At 42.0% G+C, this 24796-nt stretch overlaps 1 protein-coding gene across 1 annotated transcript; it reads left to right on the top strand.

The window, feature by feature from the left end:
• Positions 1 to 1972: 1972 nt before the first annotated feature.
• Positions 1973 to 10076, top strand: T265_00668 (hypothetical protein; the record flags this gene model as incomplete). The annotated part of the gene is made up of 3 exons (XM_009164496.1): positions 1973 to 2017; positions 4555 to 4653; positions 9903 to 10076. The coding sequence occupies 3 exons, from the start codon at positions 1973 to 1975 to the stop codon at positions 10074 to 10076; spliced, it is 318 nt and encodes a 105-aa protein (XP_009162760.1).
• Positions 10077 to 24796: the final 14720 nt, after the last annotated feature.

The raw sequence follows: 24796 nt of genomic DNA on the forward strand, positions 1-24796 counted from the left end.
CCATGTAGTTTTCCCAAATTTACATAAGAACTGACCCAGACTAACCTCGTTGAAATTAGTCGAACACTTGGGTCAGATTTAGGACGGGTGTCGCCGCAGCACTCAACCTCTGTTTTAGTGCTGACACTAGATGTTCCGCAGCTGATGTGTCCCATTTGGAGGGAATGCCATTAGTGGTCTTTTCGGATACCTGGCCATGACTAAAGTTTCTTCGTCACAATCCATTGCCGTCCCCAGTGTTTGTCAGCTTTAGTTTAGCTGCAACTGAGTGTGATCTTCAGATGTCCTGTTGAGAACAGAGTTTTGATGATTCATCATTTTTAGTCCAAAATACCAAAGCTTCAGGAATGTGAATGCTGCCTCGACCATGAGGAATGCATTTGAACGACATGGCTACCAGGTCAATGGGCCCGCGCTCGGTAGGTCCAAATACTGGAGGCAGTCATCAATTTCTTCCTCATAAGTTGCTGGGTGATTCAGTTGAGCCGTGTTGGTTAGGGCTCAGTTACTAGAAACAACCTGGCATAAGGATATACAGCTGTTTTCATAAAGAAAACTACTCACAAGTTTGTTGAAAACTTTTTGACAGCCCACGACTTATTTTACTCTTCATGAGTCCCATCAAGTGGGCTTGGTCTCCGGGTTTACGCCAACTTCATTTTCTACTTAAAGTGCACGACATTCGACCAGTACACTCATTTGCATATCACTTTTGTTTTTCTGGAAGTCTCACTTGAGTCTTTCGTTTATGATATACGTTGCACAAAGACGTCGTAATGAAACCCAAGAAGGACAAAACCGCTCATGGTCTGTCAGAGGTTCCAGCAACGTTATGTGTAGAATATCACGCCTATGCAATGTGTCGCAGTAGCTCGAATATTGTTCTAACTGAAAGATGAGGCTGTCTTTGTGAAGCACCTTACGCTGAAGAATGTCATAAAGAAGAGATTCAGTTGACTTTACCGCGAAAACCAAATTGATATGAAAATGTGAATGCATGTCAAAGTTCAGCTGTTTCCTTATAATAATCATAAAACTGTTTGTCAGCAGCGGGTCCGCTTCACTTTCGATGGCGTTTACATCATTTGGCTTGCCAAATGAATTCAACGGCTCAAATAAAAAGGCAAAAGCTAGTTCTTGAAAACCATTACTCGAATGGCAGATTGAACATTCTTTTAGATAATCCTGTCACACAGAAAGTCACCAGTTTCACGTAAAGAGAAATAGGCAAGCAGTGATTGCTTATCAACGAACTATGTACGTTTACGTATAAGTTTACCAGTTCCACGTGTTTCACTGAGCCTACCTGCCTACCTAACTAACCTTCTGTAACTGTTTGTTTTATGGATAACTGAAATCAAGATATTAATTTATGTTTCGGACAGTGGAAAATGGATGGGATCGGTTGGAGGGGTCAGAAGCCCATAAAGTTCCTACACTGAGCAAATAATTTAAATATCTGTGGGCTTACTAATCACGCCATGCGTATTTGAGAAGCACGTCAACAGAAAACATACTCTACTGTGCCTGTAAGCTTTCCCTTGCCCTATGGCTAAACCGTTTGCTCGTTATTCAGACTGGCTATCGTTTTATCGGTGCAGATTGAAAGGGGCCACATCACGGCGTAGGGTGCACTGCACAAATACAATATAACGTTCCCTCTGTAATACGTACGTTTTTAACCCGGTTGAAATATTCGCAAACATTCACAGAGGGCAATGCACGAGAATGAGGAAACCTGAAAACACGAAGCGGTCACTGCTTCGAACGAAATCACGTGTTGTCATGCTGAGGGCAAGTGCATTCGGAAGATACGAAAGTGAGCAGACCAGGAAAAAAGAGGTGAATGTGTTATTGGGTATCAAAGGAAGGAATTCAGGTTGGTAAGCATGGAAGAACCCAGTGTAACGCCGCCTAAAAGATTAACAGCAACCACCTGGGCGAAAGAAAACTTAGATTCCCAGTCGACTTTATGACTCTGTGGCAAGAAGAGAATGGTACCATAACGATCGCAGTGGTAAGTACAGAGAAGAATTATCTACGAACCACCGCGTACCAAAGTACTTCTTTCACTTGGAACAATGTGAAGACTACATCCACGTGTGCTCTAAAGCAAAGGCTAGTGTGTGACTCGGTCTCAAGCACACCCGAATATCACTGTACGTGAATTCGAACACATTCAAGCAACTGCGGTAGATAGGCATGGACAAAAGCAACACGGTTGCAGTTCTGGTCTGATGAGATTAACCCACTGATATCCGGTTCGTTTCGACAAATGAATTTGGCGGTTATCAAATCAGTCCAATATCCGACAAAACAAGTGCATTAAATCAGATTAAAAACATCAGGACTGAGCTTTCGAAATGTCGGCAAAAACTGAAAGTAAATGATGAACCAGACGGAAAAATGGTTCAAATAACACTCTCAAATTTTAGCCAAATACCAGTGTAATAACTGTTCTGAATGGAATTGGCCGTGGTCGCCGGACTGTGCAAGTATCTAAATGGTCTCGTGCATGGACTGCAGCGGTTATGCATAAATGAAAGCTCTCCAAATGCTTTTTTTGTTTTCTTCAGTAGTCTCAAATGGTGATGGAACACGGTGGTTCGAAATAATCCGAGTTCCCTTATGACGTCACTTTTGGTCAGAGTTAAGTAATTCAGCAATAAAACTCCAAGAGCTGCACTCTCCTCTTTCCCCGTTGCAAGGGACTCGCACGTTTAGCGATTGTGGCGAAGTTTCTCATATCCATTCGCCTGAGCTCACTGTCAGCATTATCTCAGATTTGATGCCACCATTCATAAAACAGTCATACGCGAGTGATGGTAAACACGAAAGACCAAATGTGTTTTGAATTCCTGGTGTTACAATCGTTCTATTTAGACACAAGAAGTTCGCATCATAAAAGTATTTGCGGTTTTCATAGAATCCTGGTCGCGCTAAGATGTCTCCAGGTTACACTAGCTTCCTGTATTAGCTGGCTGGAAATTATTCGTGAATCTAGTGTTTTCGTTTGTATGCAATATAGGAATATATTTGCTCGCTGTATTAGCCGGTTAGGTGACTGTTAGCTTCAGATATTATTGGGTAAAGCGAGATAATGATCTCATGCTAACTAGTCAGAAATCAGTGCGAACAGCACACCTATCGAGTGTTGCAGCGTCATGGTAGAAGCCATTGTATTTTGGTTGTAAATTTTGCACTTGGTGAGAAATCATCGGCTAATGACCAAAACGGATTCGATAGCTAATATTCATGTGATTATCCATTAGAGAATTCCTTTTGTAAGTGGAGTCCATCTGTGCCTATAAGCGGAACAACTCTACTCAGTGTTTTACCCTTATCGTGGGTTATCGGTAGTGTGCATTTCAAAGATCTTTAGGGCGATTCACACAGGTGAACCCCAGCTATCATTTAAGAGCTAGGTCGTTTAGCCATAAGCGTCTGACACGAATTTTGATGAACTCTCAGTTAAGCAGGAAGCAGCGTTGTGCACATCACACCGTGCTTCTACGCCTCGATTGACCACTCTTTTATTTTAGTCAGTCTTAGAATTCATCGCTAAGTAGCCATATAATCGCATGGGTATTGTTTAGATACAAGCATAGTTGTTAATAGTTGTCATCAAAACGCTTACACTGAGTCACTTGATTTATCTGACCATTAGAGAGCTGAATCAGCCGGTACTGTACCTTTGGTGACCAGTTATTGATTGTTTATAAATCCAGCGTTAATTTTCCATGATGATGACAAAAAGGGCGGACGCTTCACACTTGAACTCCTTGGCAAATTTTTTGCAGAAGTTCCCTCTGAAGCATATTTACTCATCCCAGATGTGATTCCATTCCAACAGCATTTCCTTGCGTCCAGCGTGCTTGGGAAATCTATGAATTAGCAAGCACTTCGAAGCCAACTGAGAAACCCGGTTACCCGACATTCTTGCGCCGGACTTGAACAAAACGAACTAGGACTAGTCAAACGCATATTACGTTGCATATATACATGTATGTAATACGCTTGCATTTCAACGAATGTTGATTCTTTCCATAGGGTGTATTCTGTCATGCCCGCTGGCAAAAGTGCCACGCCCGATGTGCATCGAGCCTCACGTGAAACCAGCTGAATAACCTGTACCCTGTGTAAACCCAAAGAAAAAACTGAGAAATTAACGAGAGTAGTACTAAAGCTTCCAAAAAATCTGACCGATAACTCCTTACTGTCAAACAAGGTGAAGACAGTTGACAGTTGGAATCCACAGTGTGTGAAAAGGATTGTCTGATGGCCCATATCAATTAAAACACTCACTCAGCACGCACGTGCATGGTTAGTTGGTGTCCGTACTACTTAGCCCTGTCGGTGCAATAATCATCACAGAGATTCATGTGCAGAACCAATATGGACTTCACACAGTTGGATTTCCATTGTTTTAGGTTGTTTTAGGTACATTTGAGGATTTATAAGCTATACATTTGTAGACAGTGTATCATCCGTTATGTTGACAATGAAATTCCGAGGCGACCCCATGATATCTAATGCAAAGAACACAAAATAAAGGTCCAAATTGCTTTTCGAGAACTACGTGCACTACTTATAAGGTTGCTGAAAATTCGCCGACAACCCTCGACCGGTTTCGCCCTTCTTGGGGCTCATCAGGTGGGCGCAGTCTCCGAGTTTCCGTCAACCTTATGCTCCACCTGAAGCCAAATTTCACAAAATTAACAAAATACATTCATTTGACAGATAATGAATTGTTTGAGTTCCATGCTCGAGCCATTCTATTCTATACAGGAAAACATTCACTGGATACATTTGTATGACTTTACGGTTCACAAAACAGCAACAATGAAATTAGCCAGCTGCAAAAATCGATCAATATCCAAAAACAACCTGTCACGCCATTGATCCGTCAGGTAGATAACATATTTTCGTTTTCATGTAGATCACAACGGCGAATTTTCGTGGTCTCCAATCCTTTCATAAAATGAACGAGCGTTAATCAAATGTCAGGATAAATTAACGAGTCAATTAGGTGCACATCTATCAGATTATTCCCAGAAGGCCAAATTATAACAGAGGCATTGGATCCCACTAGCCCACACATCCATTCTTTGTAGGAGAGTTACTCACATGCACAGTTACAAACCAACCTCGAAAAAATAGATCCCGATGCGAGGATGCTCCTGTTCATATGGAATTTTTCGAAAACAATAATGGTTGGGTTTTGGAACGGGTATTAGACAGGTTGAACGGCAAAATCTTTTGAACTATGATAGAGATTACAATGTATAGCCTATGAAAGACAATCCGTTCGTCACTCGTTTAGCGTCACTAAGGTTTAACTTAGTAACGAGTAACTTCCATACATAAACTCAGAACTGTGTCCAAACACTGTTTGCTAATCAATGGTTTCGACAGGGCATATGAGTTCTACACCTGTCTGTATGTAGCTTCTGCGGTTAACTGTACTTTTACTCCAGCAAACAATGGGTTTTGCTCACTTTGTTCGCTTCTTGGTTGGAGTTGGTTTCAACGCTGAATCAAACCAAGATCCTAACGAAAAAGTTGATAGTTTTCACCTTTGATCATTTAATCTAAGTTGTCTCTGGAGATTTTTAGCGGTCACTTTGGAAATGTTTCACTTGTCTTAAATAAGCTCTGCTTGCTCACCTCCAGAGGAAAATAGTAAGCCGCACAAATGGGAGGAACTTAGGTCATTACTGACGGATTCAAGTTACCGATACATCCGATTGCATTATTCTGGCAAATGGTAAAATGTAACTGTGTTGGCATATTGGTAGCCAGAGTGCATCCATTGGTAGTCGATTAGGTGCCTGTTAATCTCTTCGTCAACCTATGCCATTCACTTTCAGACGTTTCGTCACCACCTGAGGAGACACAAGTAGCTGCGGCTGGAAAGTTCCACTCTTTGCGTGTGCAACACAGATCATGATCGGACACATCAGAACTAGAAACAACAAACCAAAAGAATCGGACATGGTGGACCAATCGAATGCAAGGCATGAAGGCCACGACGCAACCAGATCACGAAAGGACCAAGCAAATTTCAAGTGAAGTGATTTTGAAGAACCACTCTGGTTGAATGCTAAAGGCGCTTTCTGCAAACTATATAAGCGCAAGCATAAAGATGGAAAATACACACCCGAACGCGCATTGCCCAGCCTCCGAACTCTACCGAAATATCTGCAAGTCGTTTACTGCGCTCAGCAAACAGACCAACAACCACCTGATCAGCTACCACAGTTGCTGACAAAAATTTGGTGAGATATCAGATAAATATCCAAAAAATTAAATGACGGCTGTGTCCAGAACTACGGTGAAACGATGTATGCGGGGACCTCCACTTGAAGAACACCTATCCGAAGTCAGTTTGAATTTCTAAAAAATGCCACTGTGGCTTTTGTACAATGTGTACCTGGTATTTCTGCATATACCCATTGTCTTCATCTGAAGAAGTGGTCGTGAAACACTCAAGTCTTCCAAAAGTAACGTTTTCATGAAGGACTAATCTGTGCTTGTTTCAGCACGACTTACATCTTCCCACGATCATCACTTCTCACTAGTATTTAGACGTTTGAGTGGTTGAAATATAATTTGATCGTTGCTGATAACACATTTGATTTCAAGCATTCTGTCTTTCGGAAGGAAACTTGCGGATTCGGGGTCCAAGACCAACAATATTTATAATGCTTTTTATTCGCTTTGCTTGCAAACGAAGCAGTGAGTTTCTTGAACAGGTATTAGCAATCTCTTCGTAAAGGATTTTTTCAGCGCGCATGCATTCTCACGGATACCGCATGACGTGACACTATTTCCGAACTGCTTTGCAATGTGTCACACACTGCTATATAGTTTACCGTTGGTGTCAACCTCCGTATACTCGTTTTGGGCTTAGTTTATCAGGTGACTGCTCCTTGTAATTTACAATAATGACAAGCAACATCCGACTAAGTATCGTGAGGAAAGGCACAAAAACTAACAAACATATCTGGTCACTGTCCATCCGCTGACGTGACATATGCTAACCACATCAAGTTTAGCTGCTGATTTACCACTTGATCGCCGTTTGTGACCAAACGCAGTTATAACCCAGTGTTTTACGCTGCTGCTCTAATTCTATTGGTTGTTTGAAACGAGGGCTGTTGAAAATGTTCACCTAAAAATATATTTTTCTGACCCAGCAGGAAGCATTCGTTTGCTTCGAGTACCGTAAGTTGGCAAAATAAAAACGGTTAAATTCACCACTAGGATTTTGGCGAAACAATGGTGCGAGATGTGCCTGGATCTGGTGTGGGTTGCCTGGATTGAAATCTAGTCGAAAATTTGTTCAATCGGCATAAAATCTTCTACTGTGTGTGAGCATGTCTCAGGGGATGACTTTCATGAGTGACATGTCCACAAGGAAGTTTGCTTCTGTGCATTTCGTCAATCCTCTTTCGAAGTTCATGCTTTCAGTTTGCGTCACTTTTGGTCCAGACAAGTTTTTCAAATCTGTCTTAAATTATTGTTAGGCCGAACTAAGCTCAACTGCCTACCCACTTGCATGGTGCAGCCTATTTACACATCAACAATCTACTGGAACTGAACTGAAAATGAACTTGTTTGTTTTTGTTCGTGGTATAATCTTCTTAAGGATAGCAGGGATGTTAAAAATATTTGGTCTTGTTGCAGCTCATCAGCCATACACACTCGTGAATTTCGAGGGCGATTTTAAACCACGATTATCTTGGTACTAACTTCGCATTATAGCTTTTGGTCGTTCTTGGCTAATCATCACGCAGTCCTCTCGCGACTAGCTGCAGAATTCGTAGAATTGGCTTTTATACTATCTTCCTCTGAACAGTCGTACTTCTGTCCCAGATGAATTGTTTCAGTTAACCATACCAAATCGCTGGACTGATTTCTGCTCGTCATAGACCTCTTCAGCAGGGCAACTGCTTGACTGGCATGCAAGGCAAGTGTGAAGCAGCAGTCTATCCAGGTCTTAGTATCAACTTATTTACACCATATCCCTATCACTCTCCCACACATCTAATTCAGTTGTAGTGGCAATGGGACCTGCATCCGAACCGGGTCTGGCGTTCAGCAGTGAGTTATTCACTAGACGCCTAGCATAGCAGACAGACGACAAATGGTTCAAGCTGAATGGAATTTGGAGCTGCTCACAAGGTACTCTTTTTGAAATGTACATAATGGAATAAGATCAACGTGCAGCAATTCAGAAGCTTAACAGTTAGCACCAGCATTAGTTCCATTTTATTGGTACATCCCGCAAGTTTCAGCTGGATGTATGTGCATGTGTCTGGTCAAAATATAAAGGACCTAGATAGGAACAGATTCACTGGACGCTGGAAATTCAAAACCGGGCTCCATTTATTTGATTGTGGTGCTGTTCGTATACACGTATGCCAACTGACCTTAGGCACTCTTATATCCAAACCATCACTGCTTACGAAGTTGTGTGAAACATTTTTTTCTAAAATGCCCATTGTTGTTCAGCCATAGCACCAATAACGATTACCGTCACTTTGATAGTTTTACTTAGCTGACCGAACTGAAGGGACGGTTGGTTGGACTGGGTTGCGGTGCCTGAAGCACTGATGCCGTTGTTGAATTTTGTCCGTTTGGAATTCTCGAGGTAATACATGGCCGGAAAATTGTGAATTTCCACAATACATCACCACAAGCTTCCATCTGTCTTGTCAACGCAGAGAAAATAGGCTTCATTTTGATCGCACTTCAGTCACTAATTCACTGGAGGGATATAATTGTGAATTTCCACAACACATCACCATCATCATCTGTCTTGTCAACGCAGAGAAACTAGGCTTCATTTTGACCTCACTTCAGTCACTAATTCACTGGAGGGATATCAACTGATAATATGTCTCCGGTCGTTTGACCGAGGTGCTTTGCAATCAAATGCCATCCATGTGCCATTGAAAAACCCCTGTATAGATTTAATCACTGTCTACATAGCCCTGTCTGGAATGTCTGAATGGTGAAAACACTTTAACAAACCTGTCCGTCATTCTACCATTTGCATTATTTCACCGTCCGTAATTTGCCATTACACACTAATGCGTTGCACTTGGCTGAGTGACTTAATCATGCCGGACAACCAAAATTGGCACGTGAATAAAGCTATCAAACAGCGCAAAATGACCACCACTAAGAAGGCTGGTTCTGATTGACTTTCATGCTGAGAATGCAGACCAGAATCAGAAGGTTGATCCCATACAATAGCACCAGGCGTCCCGTATGGTTTAATCAGGATACTGAGAGATTCATTTCAAAGGAAACAAACTCGCAGAGGTGTGGAACAGGGTGAATCAGTCATCAAAAACATGAAAAAAATCATTATCTTGTATACAACATCCTGTACTCAACTTGTATAACGCGTAATTTTGGTAGAGAGATCAAAACGATTGGAATGGATCTACTCAAGTAATCACAAAATCAACTAGAGGCTCTAGTTATGGAGGCTTGCAAAGTTCACGAGGATGATACATATTCATGCGAGGATGCTACGCCACTTTCACTATAAGGTTTGCAACAAGGCCTCAAACATCGTGTGCAAATCTGAATGGCACTCATTAGCCTGGGTTACAACGTTCGTCGGTCTGTCAGTCAGACACGAATGTGGGCCGATCACTAGTCCCTGGTTGTGGCGTTACTGTCTGGTATCGAGTGTTTTATTCCGCTGTATGTTGACTGACTTTTGTTAATCAGGCTGACATAAAAATTTCAAACTGTCTCTTTGATGCATGCATGGTAGCGAAAATAAGTGGACTTCTCTCGCCCTCTCCTACTCAGACCCTGTTAAAACGGCATCCTGGCCGTAAGTCCCCTGCATAACTTAGTCTGTGTTTACTCTCATAAAGGGAACTGCTCACAACGTTGCTGAAAACTCTTCGACAGCCCACGACCGGTTCCGTCCTTCTTGGGTCTCATCAGGTAGGCGCAGTCCCCGAGTTTCCGTCAACCCAAAATGGACTGTTTTTGAGGAATACACTCATTTGCAAATCAATTTGGCTTTCACGAGAGACTCAACTTAACCTCTCGTTTATGATATTCTACAAGTGAATGTGCTGCACACGGGCCGCCTAATGATTCATTTGGCACGATATCTGAAATATCAAAGTATATTTTCATGAAGGAAGAGTTTTCAGCAACCTTGTGAGTAGTTTCCTTTATGAAAAAATACTGCAATATCTCGAATATCGTTCCAACTGAATCATGAGGTGGCTTGTGTGCAGCACATTCAGTTGTAGAATATCATAAACGAGAGATTCAGTTGAGTCTCTTGTGAAAATCAAATAGCCTGTGTTTACTTTGCCAATAGCTGGAAATACGAGGTCGGTGCAGCTTCTTTTTCGAACGATTTTGAGTGGAGCATATGGAAGAGTGGCTCTATTTTATCAATGCCCTCAGCAAGCTGAGTGCTCACTCGGAAGGGCTCGTTTTCGGACACTGTATCCTTGAAATAGCAAAGCGAACCCTGCAGTTCCAACTTCATGAACTGAGAAAAACTAACGATATTTCTCTCTGAGTACGCACGGCGCCTTGAATTTACGAACACCTGTGAATTCAGCTATCCTAAATTATGTTTCAGTGATTTCAGACCAAAATTAAGCATCCGTGTACGCGGAAATTTTACACTGTGAAATGTTTTATTTCTCCACCGACTTGTCGTCCTCCATCCCCCTGAGAACTAGAGAAGGTCAGACAGGTGGAGTTAAACGCGGTCCTGGAAGGCCGAAAATGCTTAACAAAGGTATTTAGCTTTACCATATGGGGCCACATTAAATTTTATATTTCTTGTCATTCATTCAGTAAGACGCTCATCTTTGATGACCCTTGTTAAGAAGGAAACGGATATGCAGTGCTTCTTGGCCTTTCAGCATACATATGCTTCACCCGAGGGGGGAAATCTCCGTCGAAGAACTTCTGGGTCCCTTCAAATCACCAAAAATATTCACTTTATTGGCTCAATAATTGGGAAACCACCTTTCTCCTGTAGTGTATTAGTTCCCGGATAAAAGCTTACAAGTACTGTCTGTGATCCGTGCTGCCAATTCACCGAGCAATGGCGTATTGCCATAAGCGTAAACGTCCCAAGCCGTGTAGAATTATTTGGAGGAACCTGCGTTTCACGGGACTAAGCTACTCGGAATAACTTTATATTACTCGGCACCGAATCTAACAGAAGTTTCGGACTATTTTAAAACTAGAAATTTCAGGCTTCTTGAGGTGTTGTAAAAATGGAATGTAGACAGCCGCCAGCAATACTCTACCCTTCAAATTAGAAAATCAAATACAGTTACTGAGGAAGCGGTGAAGTGCGCATGAGGGTTGTTTAATCCGGTACCTTGTCGAGAAATGACAGATGTTTCACAAACAAGCTGGCTGAGGAATCAGTGAAGTGCGCATGAGGGTTGTTTAATCCGGTACCTTGTCGAGAAATGACAGATGTTTCACAAACAAGCTGGTCTGCAAACTCTTTTAACATGTCTAAACTTTTGGTTTGAACCTTGATTCATTCTGCAACAGCGAAAGACTGCGTAGTTCCCCAAACCAAAGGCACCTATTTCTTCCCGTTTTAACTACACCGTCGTATGCTATATTGCACTGTACTATAATATAATATGTCAGACGCCAAGCTTGAATCACGGGATATTTCTGCAAGTGTGCAGTGTGGAAATAAAACTACCCGCGGTGGAATCGGACTGCTTCTTGTAGACATTAGTAAGGAGCAAAGCAGTGAGCAACGTGGAGGAACATTTTTTAACCGTCGTTTAGGATGTAGAAAGAAGAAGATTGAGTTCTCCAGTTTCTTTTGGTCACACATTCTCAGTGCAACTTGAACTCGGCTAACATATTTTTCCTCACATTAGGTCGACACTGGCGCAATTGAGAAAGTGTCTCAAGTTTGTCCATTCTCTATAATTACATGACACTCTACACTACCGGGAATTAAAAATCGGCTTATCGGGGCAAGTTAAGTGCTCAGTCGAGAGTGACGTCTGTTTGGGGTCGTATCCTAAATTCGCCCTTTGGGGAACTTTTCACAAATTCATATGATACCAGATGTCATGTGCAAAAGTTGTGAAAACCACAGACATTTTTAAAAAAATAAAGATAAGGAATACAAATGGAATGAGGTGGGAAGTCCATGGGTTAACGAGTTAGAGTCAAGTGGTCGAGGTCAGTGTCAGCGATCGCACAAGCTTCTTTTGAACGCAGAGATGTGGCTCGCGCAGTCAGATTCCAATTGTCTTTGAGATCGACGATAGTCTGAATGTACTAGCCCTGATCAATTCAAAACTATCCATACTGCTCAGGTAAAGAAAATCTATGAAGAATGTTGGTTGCGAATAGCTAACCAGTAGAGTTAACCAGCATGTGTAACAAACCGATTCTCCGTCGGTTCGACACGCACAATCCATACAGTTTAAGGATGACCTCGCAGACAACACTGGACATCAGCCTTTTCTAAACTGCACTTTTCCGTTTGCTCATTCAGTGTACTCTCTGGGAGAGTACATTGCCACACCAGTATACTATTATCTGCAGACATCCTCTATCATTTCACTTTCTGTTGCATTAAGATATACATAGGTTAAAAAGACTGACTTTCATCCAGTAAATGTCAGAAATATTTTTGCTAATACTGCCACGTCTCAAGCAGATGGCGACCTACAGATGTCCGAATATTCCTGATTTTTCCTCCACCTTTTAGTCTTCAACTTCCGCAAATGCTCTTGCGGCTAGAGATTCCCCTTGAACGAAAGGCTTGATGAGTTTCTGAGTGTAGTGCTTAGACTCCTAACCTCCTGCATCACCAAAAATGAGACTGTTGTAGTTTTCGTCAGGCTAATCCTTGCGTACTTGTTTCTTCTGGAGAATTACCCAAAGTACGGCTTAATGCGTATTCCCATAAATTCAGCATCGTTTACCTGAATTTTGAGACGAAGATTTTGCAGCGTATTGTAAATCGAGTTCGCTACAGAAGGCTGAGGAATAAACTGTCGTTGTCATCCATTTGAAGCGATCTTGCATCCCCATTTTCGCTGTGCAGTTTTCTCCTTCGTGAAACTGTGGGAGCAGTGTCTTTAGCTTACGATCATTATGACCATGTATTACTCATTCGTGCGTCGTTACGATCAGAAGCAGAAATTTGGTAGTCGATTGGAGCAGTGGCAGTCGCGTGAGTGAATTCATTCATCCACCGCCCGATTAGTTATAACGAAAAACAACACTAACAAATAAATACCGATCGGTAGGCGGCAAGCAATAGGCAGTTAGATTTGTCTCATCACCTTCTTTCAAAATTTCGGATAAACAGCTTTATGTTGTCGAAGCATTGGCGGGAAAAGCTTAACCCATAAGAGGTTGACACTCATCTTGTGAAATTTTCTTCTTTCGAGCAACTTATAAAAGGTTTCCTTTGAGTTTGAGTTAGATACGCGTTGCTAATAATTCCCAATAATGATAAAACAGCTTTTCACCATAGACTGACTTCACTTACAGGATGAAATTTCCATTGAGAATCTCCTCATGCTGATTTCAGTTGTGCCTGATCATATGGAAGCTTTTTTCTATTGCAGAAGCGATACTAGAGGAAGCAACCCCTTTAGCTCAAGTGGTGCAACGTGCAGGCTGATGTTAACAAACCCCTTCATCTTGCCGCAGTTTCTGTGAAACTGTTCATACGAATACTCGTTTTCAGCATGGAAATCTCACTGATATAATAAAGTAAGAACAAAAAACTTACAGATCGTCAAGGTTTGAATCAGAGTTGTTGACAGACCTTCTGTTTGCCTACCGGTACCTTCGTACAACTGGTCATCATATTCCTCAGTTGGTTGCGTTGTCTTATGACACTGGGTAACGATATTCGATCGTGACCGCTGACGATTTCCTAGTCCAGTCCCGTAGACACACATCTTCAAGTAGTCCAAGAGGAAGATATTGAGAGCGCTCGCTCCGGAGACCTGTGTGGCCGGACGAATGGCTGTCCTTGGCTGATGCAATTGTCATTGTTTGCTCCACTCGGAAGCTTCTGTGGACTTCGAACCTACATCCTACTGAAATTCATCATCATCATCATTATCATCATCATCATCATCATCATCGATAGCATGATACCAGTGTTCGACACCAATGCTCTACTGCCGTACCACCAAAATTTCTGCCGTAAAATTATGATTTTCCACTGGAGTTAGAAGTAATTTATCAGAAGAACAACTTGATATTGCATCGGACGCTTGCGTGGTAAGGTCACAACGAATAAACTCTCCATCTTAATAACAGCAACTACCATTCAGTTTGTCCGGAATGAAAATGGTCCAATGGTTTTTCAAAAAGAGTGCCAACCAAGCTATCGGATTAGAATTTTTTAATACGGCAAGTCTGTAGCGACGTGCAGCAAATACCAACTTTTACCAAATTTGTTATTGGAACGGGAGATAACGACCCATATTGATTAGCTGAAAAGAGGCAAACCACGAGGTTTCACCAGGAGAAGTTTGGTGGGGGTAATTCTCGACAGCAGCAGCAACAAGACACGTAAGGAGGGAATTGGGCCGCCCTACCGTGCATCAGAAATATATCCGAACTCACAATAAGATCACTGCAACCGAAGGCAATCCGAGTAGATCATGAACCAACAGCCACACTGAAGTCACTGGTTTCAATACCCAAGCGTAGGGTGTATGGGGCATTTTGTACTGAGTGGAGTGCATGGTGTGCGATAAACACTACATAAGATAAACCGGACAAAATCTGTCTTCAAGGATGAAAGAAAATAATATCAGAAACGCAATCCACTCTCTATGGTCTGCATACAAGAGACACAACTTCGATTCAGAAAACCTGGGGATCTTGACACGTACAAATACGAGGAAGGTAAGGGAGTTCAATCCATATATTGCGTTCCATCGCACACTGTACAAACGAACAAACGAAAAACGACCCTATTCAAGCACCACCAAGAATAAAGAATCACCGGATTATTAAGATAATTCAAAAAGAACCAGCCACCAGACGGGTGGGGCAGTAGGCAACCGTGGCAGCCAGAGAGCCGAAGGACAAAGAATCTCGGACACGAGTCACATAGGTCAAGGTCAAAGTTCATTTGGACGTTGACTCATCAGTGTACGGGTTAACTAAAAAACACGTTCAGTCACGGTTGACGGTTGCCCTCCGACCAGCATCACTATAGCAACAGGAAAATAACGTCCTCGCACCGACACACCACATATAATGACGAAATGCTAATCTACTGACCACTGATATCATTTTAGCTGGTAGCGAAACTTTACAAGCATGTCACTAAGCTCGGCGAACGGAATACCAGTCCTCGTCCGGTTTTTTAAGTCTGTACGCGGCTCTCTGAGAAAAACTAATCCAAGAGAATTCGTTGTCACTGCACCGAATTGCAGCAAACCTTGGCACAGTGGGCTTGTTGGTGTCATCTGCACTGTTCGGAATGTGCGGACAACATGTGATCCAGTGCACACGTTGATGGTGTCGGCAACCAAGTGGACAAGTTAGGATATATATATATATATATATATATATATATATATATATAAGTAGCTCAGTGGAAGAATAAACTTCACCCGATGAGTGAAACTTCTATCTGAGAAGTCGTTGCTCGAGGAGCCAGTCAAGGACGAAACCTCCACAAAAAATCCCAAATATCCTCACACTACCAACAAACGGGTGATTAACCATTTCAAGAGTTCGAGTTAAGGAGGTTCCGAATGTGCGGGGCATCAATTTTGAGAAGCAGTGGCAATGCTTTATGTTTGTTGTCAGACGATGATGCATCCCGTCGAAGGTATTGAAAGGTCAGTTTCGTACTGTGTTGTTGGCAGATCAGTTACAAAACAAGCATATCTGTGATCTGATCTATTGTAACCCCAGCGTTTGGGATTTCGCTGAGCATCAGGGAGGCAATTTCTTGATATGATGGGCTACTCATTAGGTTGCTGGAAACCCTTCGACATATCTGTGAAGCACTCATGAGCGCGGGAAAGTCACAGCGTACGCTCAGATACATTTAAATATGTCTATAATTTTTAATTTAAATGGGAAAGAAAAAATACACGAGACTGTCTTGCCAAGACATGCCAGAGGTGGCCAATTCGGGAGATTTGGTGGGGCGGTGTGTCTGATTTGAGGATGTAGTGGAGTCGAGTGAGTTGTCAAATAGTACAGAATCGCTCAGCTGACTGAACAAAGATTCAGACCGTTGAGATGAGTATTATACTGATTACGATAATGGTAAATCATACAAAAATCATTTCGGCCGGGCCACAAAAGGGTATGACGTTTAAGCTATTGCAAGGAATGCAAAGTGTGAACTTAGGTACAAGAATAATATGAGGTAGGCCATAGAGAAAGACGCCAAGCTGGTAATGAACCTCATTAGCAGTCAGTCGCGGATTCCCTAAAACCAGAGCTGAAAACATGGGATTAGAATATTGAATAGAGAAGCGGTGTATTCGGTGAACCAGTCGCTGTAGTATGATTAGTGCTGAGTACAAAATCAGGTAAGCGTCGAGAACTGATGAATGGCTCATCATGGATGCAATCGTTTAGGGTAAGACTTAATTGTGCAGCGAACGGTTTATTAAAGTTTCCAAAGCTTGCTTTTTGGCCCCCAGATTCTATACAGCATTCGGGGTTCACAGAAGCCTGCATCATCATCATACGAATAACCGTATTCAATGACGTATTTTATACTCTTTCTATTTCAACACTACATGCTACATCCAGGAGTGCCTGTACTGTGTGCAGTCTGCGCTAGACCGGCTAGTCTTACACAATGTGCATAGTCAGGCGTGACCAGGTTCTATCCTGCATTCTCTCCGCCCCAGGTAACACTTGTTCCCTCCCCAAGGAGATCGGAATTTGAAAAAAACTGACGCTTTAAAATATCTTCTTTAGACTGATCACGCTCTCTCGAAATGCAAGAATTTTGGTCGGTTCTCTCACGTGTTCACCTCAAACGGATTCAACTCTGAGTGTAATTGAGTGTAATTTTAAACATCCTAATAGGATTGCTAATTGTTCGATGTGCTGTCAGTGAACGTTTCCTTTTACGAACGTCGTCCCTAGGTAAGCGCAAACGGATGAATATCGCAAAGCTGAAAAACAAACGAAAAACGTGGTGGAACGTTTGACAAAATATACAAAAGAAGGGCGGTCACCCTAGTTATCAACGAAGTTGCAGTATACAATTAAAAGTCTATCCGTAGTTTTATGCTGCATGGCACTCAGTTTTGCCACCTAATGAGTGCTATTACTAGATGCTGGCTGCTTCGGTGACGATCACTTGTGGTTGGCTGCTGCCTTCCTACATGTTTCCCAAGAGGATAGATTTTATGATATTACTCTGCCTGTTAGGTCGACTATGCTCGAACAGCGTAGGGTCTATACTAATATACAAAAAAGCTATCAAATCTGGTTGATATTGCCGCATAAAATGTGAATCAAATGCACCTATGGAAGCTAACCACCACGTATAAGTTGTAGTCAGCAAGCCCGCTACATTTTCCTGACGGAACTCTTTTCTTCCTCTAAAAATCGAATATAAGTTGAATGTGATCAAGCCCATCTCGATTTGGTAAGAGCTTCAAGTCCGAACCTTTTGAAAAGTAGTCCCACGTTTTTGACAAAAACTGTTCGAAAGTACTTCACTGTAAACATTCTGGTAAAGCCTAATGTAACTAACTGCCGGAGTACCTAAAACTTTCGAATTAAGTAGGCCTTTAAACCCGATCTCAGCCTCTCGATTTCCCCTTTATAGACTTGGGCAACCTGGCAGTATCTCAGCCCTCGAGCTTCCTTTGAGCGGCGTGGTAGTTAGGCATCAAAAGAGTGTTACCTCTGAACGAACATAAGATTAAGAATTCTTGCACTGATCAGTTATTAGGCTTTGCTAAATTCGCCTTTGGGTTGGTTGAACCGTACAATTATGGACAGAATAAAAGTTCATGCAACGTGTACAATAGAAAAGCTTGACAATTTATGTAAATACCTAACTTGAAAACGACGCCATACAATGACAACATGTCTTCGCTTCGTACTAGTTTGAAATTCAAAATAAAGATCTGTCACAAGGACAACAGGGAAACTGAGACTCAGTGTATCATTTGTGAGTGGTACTGACTTGTTCTACGGAGCTAACAGGAAAGAGTTTGTTCGTTGGAGATTTTTATCACCCCATGGAAAAATGTTGCTTTCTTCCGAAGTCCATAAATCCAAAGCGAATCAGCGCCGTGGATGAAAACTTCAAGATCCGTGTTTACTTGGGCGGGTATTTTTGGACATTCAAAGTGGGTTAGATTCTGACAACCGTGACACATGACCAGTGTGTCGCCAGCTCGATTAATCTGCCGGCACGCACATGAGCGTAAACAATGTCAATCTAATAAAAGGGTAATTCTTCAGCAGTCAGGGTAGGAGTTATTCACCCCCACCTTCTCCATCAGAACAAAGCCTCCACCACCGAAAACCGAGGCGTCAGTGCCAGATTTACTATCGCTCTAAAATCATTGCTACTGAAATGGCGGCGTGATCGCAGATGATATGATTGACTTACAGTATGTGATGTCGAAAATTAAGGGTACCACTACATAACAGAACGTTTAGTTTTTGGATTGCTTGCTGTCAGTAATGCCCGTATTTGGGACAGATAAGTTTTAATTGTTGTTATTAACAGAAAATAACTTCTTTCCAGGATCATGGAACAAATTACCGCGATTCAGTGGTTTACTATTGACAAGTGAGCTTTTTAATCCAAGTTGTTGAACAAAATAAAAGTGACTTAACTGCCTTAAGTGCATCAAAAGTGCGAAGATTTTATGGTTTTTCTAACATTTAGCGATTAGGGTGGAGTGTGTTTACATGTTAGTTCATTCTTCTCAGAAGGTGAGAAATTCGATACATCAAACATCACGTTCACTACTATACTGCAGCTGTAAATCTCCAGGATCGGCTGAAATCAACCGCTATTGCATATCTTGACTCGTGATTTCTAGATAATCTGATGCTTACTAGCTCCTCAGGTAGTGATCACCCAAATAATGGCCAATATGTCGTGGGATACTTTCCTTCGTACGAAGAGTTGGGGCATCAACTTCCAAGTTATTATATGATCGAAACCAACCTTTTTGAAATAGAGACGAATTGGTTCCATCCTTTCTTGATGGGGCGTCACCAACAGTGTGTGACCCACCGGCACCTAATAAAATTCGAGCCTTCTGGACGAGCGTTAAATAATAAAATCTCATCGCGGATGAATACATCAGTCGCTTCCAAGTCGGACATAACTGACCGTATAGGTTAAAATTCATCATGCGTCACTGGAAAATGGAGCAGCTGGACTTTGTCTTATCCGTCGCTTGCGCATGTATAATAAAAAAAGATGCTAGCCTCCCCATCCAGTTCCAATACACTGAAATTATGTACCTGAGTTCCCCCTATGGCACCTCTGGTTTAACAGTGAGTGGAAAACAGTTCGTCATTATTTGTTCACGATATTCTATATCCTTCTCGGTTTTACGCCGTTGATGCATTTCAGGACACCATACAGTACAGTCTGGTGTCATCTGCACGCTGCTGGAAACGGTTCAAGTTTGAGATTACTATCCTGAAATTGCGACTTGTTAAATTAGAGGACTGCTTTATCATTATAACACAATGCTAAGGTTCAACTTGATCTGAAATTGACTAGCGCAAGTGGTTCACTTGATCTATTTTCATTAGAAAAGATATCCCAACATGGTGCGACAGAGTACACAATGTGGATACACTTTCAGGAAATGAACTCAGTGTTACATGCAAGTCGTTGAGTAGACTTCTTACCAGTATTTTACGAAGTCTCACAGTGTCGCGTCAGTGAACGTATGCGTCCAATTGCTTTCACGTCCAGTCACGCAAGTTTAGCACCGGTTTAGAGAAGCGGGAGTAAAACTGAATCAGGTGTAGTGACACAAACATGTCGTCTCGGCTTTACAGACTACCCTTTGCTAAAGGTTACTCATACGATTAAAAGGTGTGCTGCAGACGGTAGATTTTGCGCTCTTGGTTCCGGTACTGTAAGACGAGGCTACGACAAACAAGTAATAAGGGTGGGGTTGTTATCGCCTATTTATGGCCATTGTAAAAAATGTGGATCAATAACAAAGGAATGATTTAGGGAATGATGCTAATAAGAAAAAATAGGGTGCCCTGGACAGTCTTTAAGTCACAGTAACTTGCAATTTAAGGGCGTTAGCAACGTAAAGTAGATTACAGGATGACTCTGCTGGCATCGAAACAAAGCGGGGATAATTGGTCCAACTTTGTTCGTTTTGGTGACAGACACACAAGGCCTCAAAAATCCTGGCGGATAATGGGAAAAGGAATACCGATCAAAAAGCTGGAACGAATGTTTTGAAAACGGACAGATAAGTATTTCTTATCCGGGCCTGCCCTAAATGTGTTCTTTTCAAGAGAGAAACGGAAGTCACCATCTGCTCTGTTTCTGGTTATGTTTTATTTGATTGCCTTCCACCGCAAGAGACCGTGCATCTTATGTAAGTGATATAGGAAACCGCATGGCTGCCCAAATAGTTTATACATGACTGTACTAAGTCTACCACGCAACAGGTCGGCAACAAATAATGAGTGCTGGGGAGCTCTTCACCAGATCTAGCTCCACCAAAATGACGTAGTGCCACTGTACATGAAACTACATGTTTTCCTCAGAAAAAGACAGAGTTGTTATACCCCCAGTTATATTCTGAATAATTCGAGTGCCAGAATGAACTGAGTCCCTGCGCCTTAAAAGTGGTTCAATTGTTTGGGTTCCACAAGTCATACTACTCAAGCAAGTTAGGTTGAAAAACGGCAAGCAAACAAGAGTAGGAGTATTTAACTGTGATAGGATTTAGGTTTTCGACGCTGTATCATGTAGCGATCACAGCAAAAAATATCACCTGTGAAGATTCGTAAGTTCAGGATCTCCTCCTTATCCAAACTTGATTGCAGTTCTATTCCAAACAAGAGGACAATCTACTCCAACACTAAACCCTAAAATCACTCACAAATGTCTCTGTTTGTGACTGAAGTTCATCGACCAGTCCCTACCGAACGGTAGACGAGGACTTTTCTCTCTTCCTCTGTGCAAACAAAGTGAAGTGACTCTTCATTTGTGTGAAGCACACCAGCCGATCCGTTCGGGTTGCAGCTGTGTTTGTGGACGTTGTTGAAAGTGTAGAATCCTGAAAGATAAAGATCAAAGAAGACGCTGAAATTAGGATATTGGCTGATATTTGACATTCCAAAAAAGCCAGATGGTGATTGCGATGGTGACTGTAACAGCGCATGCATTAACACCGACGTATCCGGTAGTGTTTTGGAAGATGTCTTCTCGAATGGTGACGAAACGTTTGCAAATCAATTGCCAAGCTAGGCGAACAGATCAACAGCCACCTGATCAATTACCAACTGACGTATCCAAAAGTGAGCAAGACTTCTCCCGATTGTATGATGTTCGACATCGACGACAGTTATGCTTACCTGACCTTCGCTCAAATACTGCCGCGTTCAAAAGATGGTTCATGTGAGACATGTCATGTTTTTATTTGCTACCGACAAACGGAGGTGTCCAGAATTAAGCAGCTTGTTCACTTTCTCTCGCGATTTCTTGCCAATCCCAGTCAACTTTCAAAATCTAGATGAAAGAATCGCTGTGTGTTCATTTAGGGATATCTACTGGAACTGTGAACGTTTACCATGAGATACTGACTTTTATCCAAGGCACGTTTTTGCGGCAATGGAAGTTGCAAAACTGTCTAGTGGTGGTTATTAGGAGAGTTTATGGCTGTTGAAGAGTTTTCAGCAACCTTGTGAGTAGTTCGTGGCCATTCGAAAATGAAATATTTGGCTTGCATAAGAAGGACATCTATGTGAATATGACGGTAATTTTTTTCGGAACGCCTAGTATTAAATCTAACCGAGCTTATATTTCACTTAGGTGCTTATTTCAATACCGTTTTGCTAGCATTTCGAAATTTCTTTCTGGAATCCATAAGCTTGTGTCATAAATTGTGTGCTGTCTTCATAATGGAAGATCACCCACACTCCAAAGACAATTATTCGTATTTAAGGAAAGAAAGGCGGTTCAGAAACCAGTCCTCATAGACAGCGCTCACTGCGGATTGTCTTGCTTCCGCAACTTAGTCAAGCATCACCAATAACGTCTGGGTGGTCCATTATAATCTCGTCGGTTAGCTGACCAGATGGATATGATAATTATTTCAAGGCATGCTGGAGGTTTGATCCAGCAACTAACACCGAAAAGACGGGACACCCGTATCCGGAACACCAACGCACCAATACACTATCGACAGGTTTTGTATGTTGTTGAGAGTTCAGCTGTCCTGTTGAATGGAACAAGCAGAATCGTATTTTGTTACTCTTTATTAATCGGATGCGGAAAAATGGTGACAACTTGCAGGTTTGATGGTGTTCCGATTTCCCGAATTCCTAAACCAGTGACGCTTGCGGATAGCGCATATCCTGGAATTTTCAGTAGCCTCGCGTACAATAAATGGCTCTGCGGCACCTGTTTTTATGGTTTAGCTTACTGGAGACGTTTATAAGCCTGAAGAAAATAGGAGTGAAGTTAAACTGAACCGGTTGAACTGGAATACTATCCTTGCAATAGTTAAGGTTGTACGTAAGATTCTTGGCGTCCAATTCGCCTCTGTGAAAACAGTCCGTTCAAGACAAAGGGAAGCCACCCTGAAAGTGTGCACATAGCCGGAGGATGCAAGTGACAACCATGAATTCATTTTAAGACATTTATAGGTGCTGGTAATTGTCAACCTCAAATTCTTCTTAGAAAGAATTCTTCGTAAGACCAGAGGGCTTTGGTCCATTGAGGGAACAGTCGCTTATAAGCAAAAAACCGATGAACCTTGAGGCTACACTTTCCATATCTTGTAATAATACTCAACTGAGTTTTTCAGAATACTGCAACTTGACGATGTAGTGTCTGTAATCCGTTGCCACATATTTACCATTTTTCCTGAACTTAAACTACAATTTGTAAATGTCGTACATATTTTATCATGACGTTTGTTTTGATTTTACGAATACACAATTTTCCGGTGCGACCTGCTGACTTCTTGCTGAACGAGTGTATTTACACTCCGTTGGACTGTTTGCTGACTGCTGAAATCTCTGGGTTTGCGTCAACCGTTGAACGACACAATAAATCCCCGTGGCACTTTTCAGCTGTGAATAACTTTCCTATCGTGGAATATCTCACTCACAGGCGAATCATCCGTGGGAAATTTCTAGGAGTGAATATTTCCTTCACAGCCGGTTACTGCATTTGGATCGGTGTAGTGGACTGTTGGATCTACGTGATTTGACTACTCGTTTGACTACTCATCCTTTTCTTATTGTGATTTTGTATTGGTTACTTTACTTGTTAATTTGTTCGAACACGCTGATAAGGCCCTAGTCCGCTACAACCACGAACATATCTAAACCTAGAGTCTATGGAATATGATCCCTTGCTATAGGGTAAACTCCGTACATGAGTCAATTAGATCAAAACAGCATCATTCGATGACTTATACAATAGTATTTTAAGCTATAGCTGTTTTCTGTATAAAAGGGTTGGATTTTACATGATCTAAAGTGGCGCCGTTCAAGAAACCGTGAGTTTCGCGTGTTCTTGTGTATATTTTGGAACGAAGCCGTGCAAGCCATTCACCAACCCTTGAAACTAAACGAAGCGCATTTTTCACTCCAACAGGAACTGGGCTGTCGACGAATTTTCAACAACCTTATGAGTAGTGCATTACAAATAGGAATTGTTCTAGTTTTTCTAGTCGGATCTGCAGCCCGAAAATTTTCGTACCCCATATAATTTGCCGAATATTTCTGACTGAAAGACCATCCGCTTCCTGCGACAGAGTCGATATGTTAATTCGGCTGCTGTCTAGGTTCACTTTAGCAGATTGGGTAGATTGACCCCAGAAACACGAGTTCATTCATTCTTGAAGAGGGTAGTCTTTCTAGATTCTTCGTTTGAGATGACAACGTATTCATCGCTTGCTTTTCTGGAGAACATTAAGTCTTTTAAGTCTACTTATGTGAGCTGCTTACGCCAGCTTTCATGTTGTAGCATCAATCTGTCTCAACTCTGCATGACATTACAGCAACAGAGGTGCACTTCATAAAGGCCTCGCACCCTTTCGTCCACTGAAGCTTTTTGGAAATGGTGACAATGACTGCATGTCATGCATCAAACTGATGCCTTGGGTGAGTGAAGACCGGATGAGACTGGAGGCATTCATGGTACAATGAGACAGGGAACAAAATAAATCACAAGCAGAACAGCGAACCACTCACACCGCGCTACTATTTTCTCATTCCAACTCATAGTGGCTGGACCTGTAATCATGCGTTCAGTTGAATCAGTTTTATGTTCGGTTTCAATTTGAAGCCCAAGAAGATAAGATAACTGCGGAGCGCTATCAAATATGGTTAACACATTTTTGGGAAACTTGATAGAGTGCTTAAAGGCCATTTTTTCTTTTATTGAACGCCATCTAGCCAAACTTCTAATATACATAAGTTCTGCTGCCATTTGCTCGCTACCAGCGATGAACTGGAACAACTAGCAGCTTTTTGTTCTGGTAACACATTTCGGTGGTGTAAGATGCATGTGTTAGGTATTCCACTGGTAGCAGCTGTTGAG

This window comes from Opisthorchis viverrini (assembly GCF_000715545.1).
Source record: "Opisthorchis viverrini unplaced genomic scaffold opera_v5_6, whole genome shotgun sequence".
NCBI lineage: Eukaryota > Metazoa > Platyhelminthes > Trematoda > Opisthorchiida > Opisthorchiidae > Opisthorchis > Opisthorchis viverrini.